This window comes from Hypanus sabinus, chromosome 8 (assembly GCF_030144855.1).
Source record: "Hypanus sabinus isolate sHypSab1 chromosome 8, sHypSab1.hap1, whole genome shotgun sequence".
NCBI lineage: Eukaryota > Metazoa > Chordata > Chondrichthyes > Myliobatiformes > Dasyatidae > Hypanus > Hypanus sabinus.
The window spans coordinates 139,098,152-139,110,779 of record NC_082713.1 but is presented as its reverse complement, the minus strand read 5'-3'; the positions used below and the strand labels follow the sequence as shown (position 1 = coordinate 139,110,779).

The window sequence follows — 12,628 nt, the reverse complement described above, 5'->3', positions numbered from 1 at the left end:
AAAAGATCATTCCAGCTGTGCAGCCAGCAAGGGTATGTGCACAGGAGTATTTCAGTTAATGCGCAGCCTCACACTCGCACAGCTGAGAGAGAACAGTGCTCAGCAACCAATGAACCTCCAATTCCCTGCAACCACAACAATGCAGCAAACCGCGTTCCTCCTACAACAAAAACATTTCTTTCCATTGTTGAACTAGATATTCTTGCCTAATGAAGGGAGATCCTCAGTTTGGGGGCAATTGCAAAGGACTGTCTCACATTGCAGAATAACGACTGCAGGATACCCAGTTTTTCTGGTCAAGTTCAAGTTTAATTGTCATTCCACCAAACACATGAACACAGGCAAATGAAACAGAGCCAAGGTGCAAAACATAGTAATAACAGTACAGGTCACATATAGCACATATAATTATGATAGCAGTAATGCATAGTCACAAAAATATAAATAATACAGCTCCAGGTGCCAAGGTGTCATGGCCTATAGATTGATGGTGCATGGGAGTTTGTCCTGAAGCCACGTTTCTACAACAAATACACTGCAGTTTCTCATCATGAGCTAATGCAACCACAGATGGATGAAGTCCAGCTTGTCTATCACTGACTGAACGCAGGAAGGCAGCATTGACAAGAGAATCAGCACCCCCCCCCCCCCCACCCAGCATGGCCGCCTGCAATGCCACAGCACTTCCAGCACTTCCTCCTCTGGGTGGCTGCAACAGGAGACCCCGCAGCAACAATCACTGTCATTCAGCTCCCCAATCAACTGGAGGACCAGACTTGAGGAATTCTACATTATCAATGTCCAACAGGATCCTGCAATCACAAGGACAATGTCCAAGATAATCGTTTGCTCCGGTTGTTGGAGCATGCGCTACCTCCACACACCCCCTTTGACACATTCCTCCTTCAATAGTTGCAGTAGGTACCGTATGCAGAACGCAGCTATCAAGCAACTTGCTGATGGGGTAGACCTACACTACTTAATATTCTTAATATCCAGCAGTGTCTTACGTTCATAAAAAGAAAGGGTAAGGGGCAATCAATCACACCTTGGTTAGACCTGGAGAGATTTTTCCGGATAGCGTAATGGTTGTCAAGGAAACATACGGTAGAGCAGGGATCATTGCAGACCAGTGTGTCATAAGCTTTGTGACTGGTACACAGAAATACCGGCTTGGGACTTGTAGGAAGAAAGGAACACACCATTGCTTGCTACCGATGAGTATAGGATGGATTGGCTAGCCCAAGGGAATGGGGGCATACATGACCCTACATATGGTAAAAAGACCAAGGACTCCAATTATTGTAGGTTCTTTTTAACAAGATTCTGAACGGTGCCTTTTGTACAGAATCACCAAGTCATCTAATCCCTCTGCAATTCCCTCCTAATCAGTATTGATTTATTGTTGAAGGTTTATAGAGGAAAGATAACCCTCAAACTTAAAGGTGCATCTTTCATTATTAAGTATTTGGCACAAAATTTGAAGGAAGAATGGACTATGTTTTGGTGGTGCATTGGAAGGTTGTGTGTTAATGATTCAACTTGATGCACCCTGAGTCATTTAATTGAATGTGATTACTTAAATATAAAAGAAAAATTCCAACCACTTTATCAGTACTCCTTTGAAATACACACTCAAGCATTAAAGCATCCATTAAATTGAACCTGAGTTAGTGTTTCATTGAATCCAATATTTTAATGCAACATACTGCATCCTAATGCAGTTAGACTAAACAACAATAGAGGTTATGCTAAAGTGGCCATCTTTATGGAGCCGAGCTTGGAAATTGTAGCTTTGGGTATTGTACTCTTGTAGATGAAATAAAATAAAACTCCATCATTTTCTTAGCAACTGGCTTCACTTCCAGCAATGATGCTTTATCATCTCTATTTTCTTTTCCCCGGTTTATATAACCCATGTTGAAACATAGATACACAATCATCATCCTAAATCCTTCCAGTCATCTCACACTACCTCAGGAAATTAAAGCTTCCATCATAGATGGGGGAAGTTACTGGGCAAGAAGCAAGAAGCCTGGCCTATTGATCCAGAGGTGTGAGTCTGATTCATGCTATAGCAGCTGTGGCTTTTTTAAGTCCAAGCCAATCTGTAACAAAAAACTACTACCATCACAGTGACACTGAAACTACAAGAATGTCATAAAAAGCCATCTAATCCTCTCATCTTCTCAGGAAGGAATTCTGTGGCAGATTCTTAACAGGACTCTGAAGTGACCAGCCAACATTTCTGTTCATGAGGTAACAAGTGATAGACAGCACAAGCTAACATTCACAGCAACTTCCACATTCACGTGAACATTTTTTTGGAAAAAAAACAATAGCTAAGAATCAGCTGAAGGCGGAGCTAAGGAACCATGGCCAGAGTACAGAAAACAGGTCTTGAATCAAACATCCAATTTTACACCAATCCTTCCCCATCATTTCATTCTCTCCACATTCTCATCTATTTCCCCCATCTTCTGCTCCCCCATCCAAACATTGGAGGTAGTTTACGGAGGCCACATGCAAGTTCTGGATGAGTCACAGGATGAACATGCAAGCTCCACACAGACAGCACTAATGCCCACATTGAACGTGAGTCGCTGGATCTGCAAGGCAGCATCTTTGCTCGATGGGCCAGTCAGCTAGTCTAGTTATAAAAACAAGTAATGAGATGATGGAGGTGGCCTTGGAAATAAGAGGAATCCATCACCAAAGGAGAAAGCAGTGGTTCGGCTTGTCCTGATCAGCAGCAAAGTTAAGGAGTCTTACTTTCAATAAGTGCATCACTTATTGATCATAAACCCTGCCTAATGTGTCACTATTTACAAAAGCAAACATCCTGAAAAATGTGGCATAAATATTTGATATATTATGCCCAACGTAAAGTCATACGACAGCATGGAAACAAGCCATTCGACCCCAGTGGTTCATATCAATCATATTCCCATTAATGCTAGTCCCATTTGTCCACACGAGGACCATATCTCTCTAAACTTTCCCTATTAATGTACCTGCTTCTGGCTGTTCATTCCATGTACTGATTATCCTTAAGGTGATTAAGTTGCCCTTCAGATTCCTAGCAAATCTCTCTCGTCTCCCCTAAACCTATATCCTCTGGTTCTTGATTCCCCAACCCTAAGAAAAGGATTGCACATATTGGCTATCTTTGCTCCTCATGATTTTATAGATCTCTATAGACAGTGAAGATGATTTAATCAGCTGTGTAAATGGGCCAAGGAATGATAAACGGAGTTTAAATTGGATAAGTGTGAGGTGTGTTTGTCTTCTGGACTTTCACAGTGAATGGTGAAGCCCTGGTGAGTGTTGTGGAACAGAGAAACTGAAGAGTACATGTACATTGTTTTTAAAAGTGGCATTTATGCACCCCTCGTGTTCTAATGAGTAAAGTCCAAACCTGTTCAACCTCTCTCCATAACTCAGTCCTTTGAGCCCTAGAAACATCCTTGGAAATCTCCTCTGCACTCTTTCCAATTGAATACCATATATCCTATAGCAGAGTGACCAAAATTGAAGCAGTATTTCAAATAGAGCCACACCAATACAACTGCAACATAACATCCCAGTTTCTATGCTCAGTGCCCTGACTGGTGGAAGACAGAATGCAACAAGCCTACTTCACCACCCTACCTGCCTGTGGCACCGGAGAACCACATCCTGGTACCCTTCAGTCTCACTGTTCAGCAACGCTCCCCAGGGTCCTACTGTCCACTGTGAAAGACCTGCTCTGATTTGTTTTCCCAAAGTTCAAAACCTCACACTTATCAAAATTAAACTCCATATGCTATTCCTTACTCAGCTGCTCAAATCATTTTCAAAAACATCACCTATTGTAAGGTCATCTGCAAAATTACTACTGTATCTATGCCTTGTACATTCTCATCCAAATCATTAATGTAGATGATAAATAGCAATAGGCCAAGCACCAAGCATTGGTGAACACCACTAGCCACAGTCTTCCAGTTCTGAAAGCAACCTTCTGCCCTCTGCCTACTAGCAGGTGAAATAGTTCCAAAGTAGGGTAGTGTGCAACTTGGTTGTCAACAAAGCCTTAGTAAGTAACTACAGTAAATTTGCAGTTTGTATTATCAACTCAGACACAGTGACGGAGTGAGTAAATGAGGTGCTAGTCAAGTAAGCTGTTTGATCCTGGATGGTGCTGAAAGTTGACAGAGTGGCATTATTCCAGGCAAGTGGAGAGTATTTGATGTGTTTATTCACACTCCTACTTCATGTCTTATAGATAGTGGAAAGACTTTGGTGAAACAGGAACTGTATCATTTAGTACTGCTTACTCAGACTCTAGTCTGCTCTTATTGCCTTGATATTTATGCAACATTGAGACTCCTGGTCAAGGAGACATCCAGGAAATTGGTAGCAGATTAGATAATGGCAATACCATTAAACAAAAAGTATTGATATTACTTGTCTTATTGGTGATGGCTATGGCCTTACGCAGATGTTACTTGCCACTTATCTGTGCATGCCTGAATGTTATTCCAACCTGCTAATCCTGGCAAGGGTCACTTCACTTCCTGTGAAGTTGTGAAAGGAAATGCAGTAAATATTCAATTGCAGACATTCTTTTAGATGACACAGTTTATGGTCAGAAAATTAAGCATTTTGTCAGCAGTTCCAGAGTTCATTATAATTGTATCAAAACTTTCAATTAATGCCCACCTGTGTTTATTAATAATTATGTTGATAGATGATGCAACCTCTAAAGGAAGTAGTGTATGGTCAACATGGTCTGATTAGGATAAGTTTAAATGAGTAACAGGATTTAAATCCAAGTTACGTTCTTTCTTAATGATGATGCTGATGAGGCAAGACATTTTCCCAGTATTTTGTTGAGCCAATAATTTAATAGTAACTACACAGAGGCTGAATAGCCTATGTCATAAGGAACATTAAAATATGGATATTTTAACAAAAATAACTATTGGAGCGCAATTCTTTGAGGATGTGACTCAAACAATGGTTAAGGAGGAACCACTAGGTTTGGATTTTCAGAAGGCATTTGATAAAGTTCACAAAGTTTAATTAACAAGATCAGGGCACATGGAATTAGGATCAGTATACTGATAAGGATAGAAAAATGGCTACCAGACAGAAAGCAGAACGGGGGTACAAAGGACTGCCAGTTTGTGGGTGATAGGGTACTGGGATCTACAAACCATATCAGGAATTTGGTTGAGTGGACCACATGTCATATTTCCAAGTCTGCTGATCAGACTAAATTAGGTGAAATTGTGGGAATAGAGGTTAATAAAGAAGTTTCATGGGGATCTGAACAGGTTGACTGAGTGGCCAAAAACATAGCCAATGAAGCATAATGATGAAAAATGTGGGGTCATCCATATTGGTGAACTAACAGCGGAGTATTGTTAAGCGGTAAGTGATTGGATCATGCTGATGGAAGATACCCGAGTACGCATTTGCACATACCATTGAAAGTGAATGTGATGATACAGCAAGCAATTGGTAGGCAAAATGGGGTGTTAGCCATTGTAATGAGAGGGCTTGATTAGTTGAGTAAGGACCTTGATGAGACCCCACCTCAATATTTGTGTACAATTTTGTTCTCCTTGCCCAAGAAAGATTTATTTGGTACAGTGGGACTCCAGCAAAGATTTCACTAGACTGGTTCCAGAGTTTGCCATATAAGGAGAGATTCCAGAACTGAGAAGAATAAGAGTCACCTTGAAGCTTATGAAATTGTTGAAAGGTTTGACTAGCTAGATGGAGCAAAGACGTTGCTCCTGATTGTGGAGAATTCATCTGCCATGAATTTGCCCACTCACCTAACCTATCCAAGTCACACTGCATCCTTTTAGCATCCTCCTCACAGCTAACACCGCCACCCAGCTTCGTGTCATCCGCAAACTTGGAGATGCTGCATTTAATTCCCTCGTCTAAATCATTAATATATATTGTAAACAACTGGGGTCCCAGCACTGAGCCTTGCGGTATTCCACTAGTCACTGCCTGCCATTCTGAAAAGGTCCCGTTTACTCCCACTCTTTGCTTCCTGTCTGCCAACCAATTCTCTATCCACATCAATACCATACCCCCAATACCGTGTGCTTTAAGTTTGCACACTAATCTCCTGTGTGGGACCTTGTCAAAAGCCTTTTGAAAATCTAAATATACCACATCCACTGGCTCTCCCCTATCCACTCTACTAGTTACATCTTCAAAAAATTCTAAAAGATTCGTCAGACATGATTTTCCTTTCACAAATCCATGCTTACTTTGTCCGATGATTTCACCTCTTTCCAAATGTGCTGTTATCACATCTTTGATAACTGACTCTAACATTTTCCCCTCCACCGATGTCAGACTAACCAGTCTATAATTCCCCGGTTTCTCTCTCCCTCCTTTTTTAAAAAGTGAGGTTTCATTAGCCACCCTCCAATCCTCAGGAACTAATCCAGAATCTAAGGAGTTTTGAAAAATTATCACTAATGCATGCACTATTTCTTGGGCTACTTCCTTAAGCACTCTGGGATGCAGACCATCTGGCCCTGGGGATTTATCTGCCTTTAATCCCTTCAATTTACCTAACACCAATTCCCTACTAACATGTATTTCCCTCAGTTCCTCCATCTCACTAGACCCTTGGTCCCTTACTATTTCTGGGAGATTATTTATGTCCTCCTTAGTGAAGACAGAACCAAAGTAGTTATTCAATTGGTCTGCCATGTCTTTGTTCCTTTTGATCAATTCACCTGTTTCTGACTGTAAAGGACCTACATTTGTCTTGACCAATCTTTTTTTCATGTATCTATAAAAGCTTTTACAGTCAGTATTAATGTTCCCTCTCATAATCTTTTTTCCCTTTCCTAATTAAGCCCTTTGTCCTCCTCTGCTGGTCTCTGAATTTCTCCCAGTCCTCAGGTGTGCCGCTTTTTTTTTGCTAATTTATATGTTTCTTCTTTGGACTTGATACTATCCCTAATTTCCCTTGTCAGCCACGGGTGCACTACCTTCTCTGGTTTATTCTTTTGCCAAACTAGGATGAACAATTGTTGTAGTTCATCCATGTGCTCTTTAAATGCTTGCTATTGCATATCCATCGTCAACCCTTTAAGTATGATTTGCCAGTCTATCTTAGCTAATTCACGTCTCATACCTTCAAAGTTAACCTTCTTTAAGTTCAGAACCTTTGTTTCTGAATTAACTATGTCACTCTCCATCTTAATGAAGAATTCCACCATATTATGGTCACTGTTACCCAAGGGGCCTCGTACAACAAGATTGCAAACTAACCCTTCCTCATTGCTCAATACCCAATCTAGAATGGCCTGCTCCCAGTTGGTTCCTCGACATGTTGGTTCAGAAAACCATCCCGCATACATTCCAAGAAATCCTCTTCCTCAGCACCCTTACCAATTTGGTTCACCCAATCTATATGTAGATTGAAGCCACCCATTATAACTACTATTCCTTTATTGCACGCATTTCTAATTTCCTGTTTAATGCCATCCCCAACCTCATTACTACTATTAGGTGGCCTGTACACAACTCCCACCAGCGTTTTCTGCCCCTTAGTGTTATGCAGCTCTACCCATATTGATTCCACATCCTCCAGGCTAATGTCCTTCCTTTCAATTGCGCTAATCTCCTCTCTAACCAGCAATGCTACCCCACCTCCTTTTCTTTCCTATCTATCCCTCCTGAATATTGAATATCCCTGGATGTTGAGCTCCCATCCTTGGTCACCCTGGAGCCATGTCTCTGTGATCCCAACTATATCATATTCATTAATAACTATCTGCACATTCAATTCATCCATCTTGTTACGAATGCTCCTCGCATTGACACACAAAGCCTTCAGGCTTGTTTTTACACCACTTTTAGCCCTTATACAATTATGTTGAAAAATGGCTCTTTTTGCTTTCTGCCCTGGATTTGCCTGCCTGCCACTTTTACTTTTCACCTTACTACTTTTTGCTTCTACCCTCATTTTACACCCCTCTGTCTCTCTGCACTTGTTCCCATCCCCCTGCCACATTAGTTTAAAGCCTCCTGAACAGCAGTAGCAAACGCTCCCCCTAGGACATTGGTTCCAGTCCAGCCCAGGTGCAGACCGTCCTGTTTATACCGGTCCCACCTCCCCCATAACTGGTTCCAATGCCCCAGAAATTTGAATCCCTCCCCCTTGCACCATTTTTCAAGCCACGTATTCATCTGAAATATCCTCCTATTTCTACTCTGACTAGCACATGGCACTGGTAGTAATCCAGAGATTATTACCTTTGTGGTCCTACTTTTTAGTTTATCTCCTAACTCCCTAAATTCACCTTGTAGGACCTCATCCCATTCTTTACCTATATCATTGCACCACGACCACTGGCTGTTCACCCTCCCATTCCAGAATGTCCTGCAGCCGCTCAGAGACATCCTTGACCCTTGCACCAGGGAGGCAACATACTATCCTGGAGTTTAGTTTGTGGCTGCAGAAACGCCTGTCTATTCCCCTTACAATCGAATCCCCTATCACTATAGCTCTCCCATTCCTTTTCCTTCCCACCTGTGCCGCAGAGCCACCCATGGTGTAATGAACTCGGCTGCTGCTGCCTTCCCCTGATGAGACATCTCCCCCAACAGTATCCAAAACAGTATATCTGTTTAGGAGGGAGATTACCTCAGGGGACTCCTGCACTACCTGCCTGCTGCTATGCTGTCTAGTGGCCACCCCTTTCCTTTCTGCCTGTGTAGCCTTTACCTGTGGTGTGGCCAACTCACTGAACGTGATATTCACGACTTTCTCAGCATCGCGGATGCTCCAGTATGAATCCAATCGCAGCTCCAGACGCTCAATGCGGTCTGCCAGAAGCTGCAGTTGGACACACTTCCTGTACACCTAGTCGTCAGGGACACTGGAAGTATCCCTGATTTCCTACATGCTGCAGGATGAACAAACCACAGGGCCCCACTCACTTTTAATTTGTATACTCTCAAGTACTTTGTTAATCAGAGCTATTTCACCGTTTTCCCAGTTAAAACCAGGGATGATTTTATACACCTCTATCAAATTCTCCTTGGCTCCTTTGCACCAACAAAGCCAGTTCCTCAGTCTAACCTTGTAGCTGGAATTCTTCCACAGAACCATTCCATCAAATTGTTCGTTCACTCTCCATATCCTTCCTAAAATGTGGTGTAATCTGTGTTTTATAAAGTTTCAAGATAGCCTCCTTGCTCTTGTACTTTAGATCCTCAAAACCCTCTACATTTTAATTTTTTTCAACCTACCCTCCCACATTCAAATGTTTTCGAACACAATCATCCCAGCCTCTTTCTTCCAGCACCTCCTTGTAAAGTTGCAATAAATTCGCCACAGATTTAATTTCTATCTTATGATTCTCACCCCAATCCCAGTGTACCAACATTCTTTGTGCTACTATCAACATCTCTTCAAAACAAAGTCGCTGCAGGTAAGTTTATGGTTAACGGGGCTTCACAACGCCTGGTGTTTATTTTCCTTTTGCCAGTCCAGACAGCATATTACATTGGCATTGTGAGCTCATCCAACAACTGGGCAGGGGAAGGAACAAAGCCTCATGGTGACACTGCAGTAACTGAGTGCTAAGGATGGGCAATGCTGTCTCACAGATGCACTGATCATAAAAGCCACAAGTTGCTTATGCTGTTATTTTCTGTCAGTAAATGACTTCATCTTTTTCCCCTCTCCCATAACAGGAATGAGTACAGAAATGAGTTCAGTACAAACAACCAAGCTTCACATCTTCTGAATTATGTCCAATTTCTGAGCACATTATAGAAAAGGCCTGCAAATAATGATAGAACCCAACCCCATCTATAATTTGTTCAAATATATGGAAACACCAGCACCCATAAGCAGCACAATTGTAATGTTACTGGACTGGTTTCCAGAAGCCTGGTCTATTGGAGACACAAGTTCAACTCATTAATCCAATCCAAATATCCATGTAATAAAATGAATATGTAACAAGTAGCTGGTATCATTGTATATGAAACCATCAAACTGATGTAAAAAGCCTATTTGTTTCAGTCCAGAAAGTAAACCTCCCAACAATGCCCTGATCCACCACGACCTTTGAAAGGAGAAAACCACCACAGTTCAGAGGCAAAATGGAATAGGCTGACCAACGAAAGCCACGTCCCCCAAACACGCATAAGTATTAATTGTTCCATTGCTTCCATACAGGACAATGAAAGTGTCCGTGCAAATCTCTTCACTAGAGTGTGACTTGTGCAACTAACACTAAACACAAGAGAATGTAACTGCCGAGAGTTTTGCTAAACAGTTGAAGATCATCATTTCTCGATATTAACATATGGCACCAAGGTCACAGTGCAGTGAAAACCGACGGAGGCGCTGAAATGTCACAGCAGAAAGGTGGTAACAAGGTGTGGTTATAAATAGCCGGAGGATTGTAATCAATTTCAGGGTTCAGGTGATCGCCAGGACTCACTCGGATTTCACTTTCGTCATGTAAAACCCTGTGATTAAATTACCGCCTTCCCACCATTGCCAGATACCAATTATTCTATGTGGAAAGCCGTCCTTATCACAGATTCTCCGGCCAACTCTGGGATTAAGTCAACAACTGAGGAAGATTCAGAAGGCTCCTTTGGCGGATATCTGACAGAAATGACTCGCTCCCTGCCGTTTGTTTTCTCCATTATCTCTGCGAGCACAGTTTAAGGGAGGGGCGAACTGTAAATCATTATTGCTCACCAGCCTGGACCATTACGGGTTTCACGGTCTCTCTATATGTTCCATCTGACCTCCTGCACTAAGGGAAGTGATGTGATAGATGGCAGCTTGCCCGGATACTGACCGCACTAACACTGAGTTGTTGATTTTTTAAAAATATATATTTCAACATATCATCGGCACACCTTTAGAAAGAGCTTCCCCGCCGTTAGGCATCGCCTTCAACAGCTACCGTGGCCTATCGTTTTCTTATTAGCGAAGAAACCCATTCCACGCTGGTGAGTCCGGGGGCTGACAAACGCTGCTCTCTAACCCCAGACTCTCTGCAGGATCAGAGACGGCAAATCTTGTGTGAAATCAACGTGAAGCAGATAGCAACGGGTCTATTTTGATGACTAATGTCAAGAGAACGCCTTTGGGTTTTGCAACCCCATCCCACAGTCACTATATTTCTTTTAAATATCAGCTCGACCCCGTCATTCATGCAGTAACAGACAGGACGGGATCTAATATCCTATAGTGCGGGTAGTATCTAATAACCCCACAGACGGCGATACAGCGGAGAGAGAGGGTAGAGGCAGGGCCCATACAATGTTAGGGTCACAATCCACGTAGCTCTATCACTGAGGTGAACTCCATTCTGCCGCAGACTGTGAACCCAGCTGCTGAAAGGCTAGGAGACAAAACACCGACGCATCGGTCCCGTGTAGGGGAGCGGACACAGACCGGAGCCGCAGAGATGGTGAGGGGAGGGTAGCATCAGGCGGCTCTGCTCTGACTCCCTCCCCACCTACCTCTTTCAGCTGCTCCAGCTCGTGTCTGACCGTCTCGTAGGCGCTTTCCAGCTCGTCGTATTGCTGCTTCAGCGACTGCTTCTCCTCCAGCACCACCAGCCCGTACTCTGCAGCCTGGATCTTCTCGTGGGTCGTCTCGGACAGCTCTTTCGCCAGCCTCTCGACCTCAGCCTTGTAATGCTCCACGCTCTGCGCCTTGAGCAGCTCACCCTCTGCGGCCATGGTCCCGAGCGGGTGCAAGGGTGCGGGGCGACGATCCACCTGCAGCCGCGGACACGCTCCGAGTGGCGATGACGGCGAGCGGATGATTCACGGCGAAATTGCACCCCGCAGCATCACCCGGCGGGTCCGCTCAGCACGACTGCACCTTCCCCGGACTGAGGCGAGCCGCCATCTCGGCTGAGGCACTGCCTGAACCTCCCTCTGCCTCATGACGTCAACGGCGGCGGAATAAACCCATTGCCAAGGCAGCCCGAGCATCCCTGGAAACGTCCCAACGCGGGCACATCAGCCCCCAGCCGCTCACGTCCCCGCCTGGATTCACACTCCCGGGATCAACTCCGTTCCAGAATCCCCGCCGCAGCTGGGATCATCCCCAGAACCAACACGCCCAATAATCCGATAACTGGTGCGCCTGGAGTTTGCTCAACCTGGGTAATCCGATCATCCCGAGCAATAATCCTCCCAAATCCCGATGTAAACCAGTTAAAGTAGATATAGACAGTCACTGTCGCAGGATCGTTCAATATCAGAGATGGGCCAGGCGTCCATTTCCATGTTCAGTGGCAAAGGCGGGAAAGAGTCACAATTTCCTAACAAACCCACGAATGGTCAGCTATGCGATAATGGTAAACCATCCTTCTTGGCCAACTTCCTCCTCCCGTTTCTCCCTTCTCGGCCGGCTGGTAAATCATTCCAATCCTCCTCTCCATCCATTCCTCAGCAATGGCCTCGTGCCCACTGAGGATCTAATCCCGTCCCCCTCCATTGTCCCATTGACCTACCATCTCAGCAACGCCGTTTGGAAACATTGCACCAAGTTCTAGGCGTGTGCTGACAACAGTCAGCTCCTTTCTTGTCCTACCGCTCCTATGACCCCAGCACG

General features: G+C 43.9%; 1 protein-coding gene across 5 annotated transcripts in view; it reads right to left on the bottom strand.

Annotated features, from left to right (window-relative positions):
- The window catches only part of LOC132398481 (protein bicaudal D homolog 1-like), a 241,590-nt gene extending 229,447 nt beyond the window's left edge, over nt 1-12,143 (bottom strand). For all 5 annotated transcript variants that reach the window (XM_059977997.1, XM_059977993.1, XM_059977994.1 and 2 more), the window contains exon 1: nt 11,524-12,143. In XM_059977997.1, the coding sequence (XP_059833980.1) occupies nt 11,524-11,745 (222 nt within the window). In that variant the 5' untranslated portion in view covers nt 11,746-12,143. The remainder of the gene's footprint in view (nt 1-11,523) is intronic.
- Between the last annotated feature and the right edge of the window lie 485 nt (nt 12,144-12,628).